The sequence below is a fragment of the Pangasianodon hypophthalmus genome, chromosome 4 (genome assembly GCF_027358585.1).
Source record: "Pangasianodon hypophthalmus isolate fPanHyp1 chromosome 4, fPanHyp1.pri, whole genome shotgun sequence".
Taxonomy (NCBI): Eukaryota; Metazoa; Chordata; class Actinopteri; order Siluriformes; family Pangasiidae; genus Pangasianodon; species Pangasianodon hypophthalmus.
Window position 1 is genome coordinate 31,819,844 of NC_069713.1, and position 5,000 is coordinate 31,824,843.

The following is a 5,000-nucleotide window of genomic DNA, read 5'->3' on the forward strand; positions in this document are numbered from 1 at the left end:
AAGGGAAACTGTAATGCTACAGCATACAAACACATTCTATACAATTGTGTGCTTCAGACTTTGGCAACAGTTTGTGGAAGAATCACGTACGGGATTCATAGTCAAGGGTCCACAAACGTCTATCTGAAACATGATGTGCTACATTAGGAACGTTGTTAGGAGAAGATAATAATCATAAACTTGTTTGTTTTTCTTAGTCTGCATTAATGTACTTATCTACAGAACTAGCTCACTGTATGCTATGTTATTATGTATGTTAGTTACCTTGTTTTTAGTCTATTAAGTTTACAAGCAACAAAAACATCAGACTTTTGGAGCTTTTACTCTCCCATTGGACTCGCTAATGGATTTCTGATTTGTCCAACACATTGAGACTGAAGACCTTGATTATATATACTGGTATATTTTACCGTATATTGGTCTTAATTATAAATATATACATATATCGGTATTGTAATTAAAATATTTTCATAGACAAGGACTTTCTGGGACGATTCAGACCTCACAGCCAGCGTGGTGCACATGGACGCTTTCTAACAAACGTCCTACAGTGTCTTCTGAGCCAGGCAAGGACGAGACAGATGCGTCTGACTTCATCAGTTTTTATTGTGAAGGCATTGGATTTGGTTCAAGATACAGTCAGTGGATTAAAGGACAATATACTGTATATGCAACATGATTATATTACACCAAACATAATTGTCTCAGATATTCATTTTATTCTGTAATTTAATGACATAATGTCAAGTATCTATTTTTTACAGATGTTAAAGACAACAAAACCTGGCTAGAGCATAAAAACTTGAAAAAGGTCAACATTTTATAGGTATAATCATTTGAAAACAGAGTTCGTTGCATCAGCTTGTTGATTATTTGCATTATATTTGGACAGTATATAACAAGGATTAAAAAGAGCGCTTAACTTCTAAAACAAAAAAGTCTGAAATACTGCGGTTTAAAGAAAGAAGACAGTGGTTTGAAGAGACGTTCATGCACTTGGGGTGGCATTCCCAGCCAAGGTAGGGTTGACCTGGTTAGGAAGCTGCTGCTGATGAGACATTTTTTTCATTCGAGTGCTGCAAAGAAATCAACAAGTTAGTGTTGCTATGGGCAGGAAGTGCTTCCTGTTTACTCAAACAGTGTACAAAACCCTTGTGAAACAGTGAAACGCTCTATAATAGAGGTAGCCAATTAAAGCTAGCTTAAGAAAAGTTGTTGAGAAATCCATTACCTCAGACGTGCTAGGACGTTCCGCACCCACTCGTCCTCTGCACTTGCGCACACTTTCTTGTTACGCTTTGTAAGGAATCTGGAAAAGAATGTGATTTATTTGTTAGAAAAAAAAAAAACCAGTAATACACAATGCTAATGTATTAGTACTCTAATACTATATAATATTAGTTTTGTACACTATAAGTTGATTCATATTATATAAATGCTTCCGCACTGTTTAATGTTTGTTAGTAGTATGCGCTCATGTGTGAGTGTACGTATGAAGGATTTGTAACCACACTGCATTGTGGGTAACGGTTGGCGGAACGCTGTGGTGAGATGACTCACATGATGGCATCGATGCGGCACACCTCGCGGGAACTCTGCTCTGCGAAACCTTTGATCAGTTTGAAATCCACTGGCGTGCGAGTGTATTTGACGCAGCAGGCATGGTTCAGCGGTCCATCTAGCATCACACACACACACACATGCACACACACATGCACACACACATATATACATTTAACGTTGTCATTGTACACCAATGGACATAAATACAGCAGCCTAGCAAAATCTTTTAAAAAAACTACTGAGTATAAGTATTTATTAATTTTAATGTCAAACAACAAGACAACAAAAATGGCAAATATTATTTTAGAAAATTCATTTAAACCTTCACCCTGGAAGAAAAATTTAAATCATTAATCACAAAAATGACTAGGACAGAGATTAGTTTTTTTTTTTAAAATGTAAAATATCATAATCATATTAAAATATTTATGTATTACAGATCTGACTTTCAGGCCATTTTAATGCTTAGAAGTTTGAAACAAACAAAAAATAAAAAATAAAAAAAAATTATTTGAAAAAACAAAACCTGGTTTTTCATCTGTCTTGTGATCACACACACACACACACACTCACACACGCACACACCTTTTTGCTTTTATGATAATTCAAGAAATATTGTTTAGATCATTAATAATTGACATGTATTATATTTTATTTTAAAAACATGACAGTTTTATTGCCCTGAAGTGAAGAGAGGCCTGTACAGTGCTACATATAAAAAAAAATAGTAATAATAATAATAATAATAATAATAATAAAACAAGATAGCTAAAGGGGATTAACGCAGATCTACAAAAAATATTTATTCTGATAATATCCACATGTCGTGCTAGTCACTGTCAATAATAAACTGATTAATATCTGTTTATGAAGAAAGAGTACTACTAAAATTTCCAAAATGATGAAGAACTTTGGCAAAATATCTATAAGATCATATTAAAAAAATAAATCTCCTGACCTTTGTACCTTTTCAGGTATAATTGGTCCGAAATCAACGAACATTGTAAAGTATAACTTCTAGCGCGACAGGTGCGGAACACGATATCCAAGTATTTTAAAAGTTTTAAATTGTTGTACACAAGTCATCAAATTGTGCTTTAAAAAAAATAATAAAATACTTACATGCGTCTGTCGTCAGACAGAACATGCACAGAAGCCAGCATCCAGCGAAGACGATGGTCACCAAACCTTTCAGAGACATAATGGCAAGCGAACTAGAGACACACGCTTGTGCTGCTGTCTTATATATATCACAGAACAGGGAGATAACATACCATAAGCTACCACTCCCACACACACACACACACACACACACACACACACACACTGATCACTGTGTGGGTATTTTCAGAGGAAGGTGCGGTGACTGAAATGGGGACAACTACTTCAAGATAAAGGGGACAGGAAAGCCAAAGGTGCCTGATATTTCCAAGATATGCTTACCGTGCAAAAAAAAAAAAAAAAAAAGAGCCGCCGACACGGTTTTGTGAAGAGGTTTGAGACAATGATCAAGAAAAGCACATTGTATACAAACAATATTGTATTAATTAACTTCGGTGGTGTTGCCACTGAAGTGGTAATTATTTCTGGAGTGTTGTGGTACTCCAGACCACAAATCAATGCTTTCGGGTTTGTCGTAAACTCAGTGATATTTTTACTCACTCTTGTCCCGGCTTCAGCCTACGGAGAGTTGAAATTTTTTTTTTTCCGATGCCACCGAGACCATAACATCATTTCCGTGAACAAGTACTTTATACTGTCGTTCCAAAATGTACAAAATGTCATTTTCGTAATATATCTGCGTGTGGAGTTACAGTATTATATACAGCAGCGCCTATAAATTTCAAGTGACTATGTTTGAAAATACTTACTTTTCTTCTTCTTCTTCTATCTTCTTATGTTCAAAATAATGTATGAGCCTGCTTTGTCAAGTCAAGTCAAGTGGCTTTATTGTCATTTCAACCAAACACAGCTAGTTAGTACACAGTGAAATGAAACAACGCTCCTCCGACGCTCCTCCGACGCTCCTGCGACCATGGAGCAACATAAACAACTCAGAACTTTGGGCTTTCCCAAAAGCCGTTTCATTTCTTTAAACAAAAAAAAAATGAGTCTTTTGTATAACTAGGAAACTCCGTGTCATTTCTTTTCCCTCATAATATAAAATAGTATAAATAGTATACTACAGAGCGTTGCTCTGAAAGTGAGCTGTGCTTAACATGTCCTATGTATGTCCTGTGTACTTGTGTGTAGAAAATGATCCTATAATACCGAAGGGTTATTTTAGTGAATTCAAGAGAAATTTCATGTCAGGTTTCGGATTCTGACTCGGACTCTGTTGCCTATGGACTTGGTCTTGACTTGGTTAAGATGGTCTTGAACTCAACACTATTATTTTGCAGTTATGTCTGGAATAGTTTTATTATTCTAAAACCACAGCAATTTGTCACAATTGTTATTGTTTTAATTTTATTAAAGAATGACATGTCATATTTTTAAATACAGTTATATTTAATGTCCATGAAACAAGTTAGTTCCTGTTATCACTTATGTTAAAGCAGCTATAAAGAGTTGTTCTCTCTCTCTCTCTCTGTCATGAAGATAGTAAAATCCCTGTTACCAAGAAATCAGAAATCCCCTCCTATTCCATGTCGGAAAACTTAAAGTTACAGCTTCACCTCTAACACTGGAGACTCCTTCCGTAAAGTTTTTTTTTTTTTTTTTTCCTGCGAGAAAACTTTATCATATCCACAATTACACATTTCCACTGATATTCTTTTTCAACCTGTTTATGTATCTTCTATGAGCTGCTGATAGAGAAAATGAGTAAACATCTTCTGACCAATCAGAAGTGAGAATTCAGCTGTGTCATGCTATGCTATGAAAAGCTACCACTTTTTTTTAGCCTAGTCAAGGAACTAAAACATAGGACTGGGAAGCACTTTGGAGCTTGTATTTGCCTGGTAAGCTAGTTACATTTACATTTATCCTGATTCAAAGTAGTGCAGACTTTTCTCTGGTGTTTCGTGTGTCCAGAAGCTCTCGTTATCCTGATTAGAAAGCACTCAGGAATCTAGATGTACTGGATTTTTCAAAGTGGACAAAAGGAGAAGAAGGAGTGCACAGTTAAACACACAGCTGAGGAAAATGCTTTCAACTTTTTTGTTTTTCTGTTTGTGAGTACATGTTTTCACATAAAAGCTGATGCAAAATTTAAAAATAAAATAAAAAATTAATTTTAAAATGAAGAAATTCAAACCAGGTAGTAAGGAGTGACAGAAATAATAATAATCATCATAATATTAAAAAAAAAAAAAAAAAAGCTTAAATAGTGACTGGTCTTAAAACAACGAAAGATAGAAAGAAAACTTCACATCACCAGTTACACAAGTTTCTCAAATCTGTTTATATGGAGTGGCTCTATGATTCACTTCAGA

General features: G+C 35.0%; 1 protein-coding gene across 1 annotated transcript; it reads right to left on the minus strand.

Annotated features, from left to right (window-relative positions):
* Nucleotides 1-586: 586 nt before the first annotated feature.
* ccl20l (C-C motif chemokine 20-like) lies at nt 587-2,818 on the minus strand. The gene is made up of 4 exons (XM_026937106.3): nt 2,686-2,818; nt 1,561-1,678; nt 1,232-1,309; nt 587-1,076 (listed from the first exon to the last, which is right to left on the minus strand). Exons 1-4 carry the CDS (start codon nt 2,762-2,764, stop codon nt 989-991), a joined length of 363 nt encoding a protein of 120 aa, XP_026792907.1. The 5' UTR covers nt 2,765-2,818; the 3' UTR covers nt 587-988.
* Between the last annotated feature and the right edge of the window lie 2,182 nt (nt 2,819-5,000).

Excerpts from the sequence above, each read along its gene's own strand:
- ccl20l (XM_026937106.3), bottom strand. The coding sequence starts at position 2,764 with ATGTCTCTGAAAGGTTTGGTGACCATCGTCTTCGCTGGATGCTGGCTT. Across the intron at positions 1,679-2,685 it reads CTGTCTGACGACAGACGCAT|ATGGACCGCTGAACCATGCC; the intron begins GTAAGTATTTTA and ends GTGTGATGCTAG. Across the intron at positions 1,077-1,231 it reads AACGTCCTAGCACGTCTGAG|CACTCGAATGAAAAAAATGT; the intron begins GTAATGGATTTC and ends ATTTCTTTGCAG.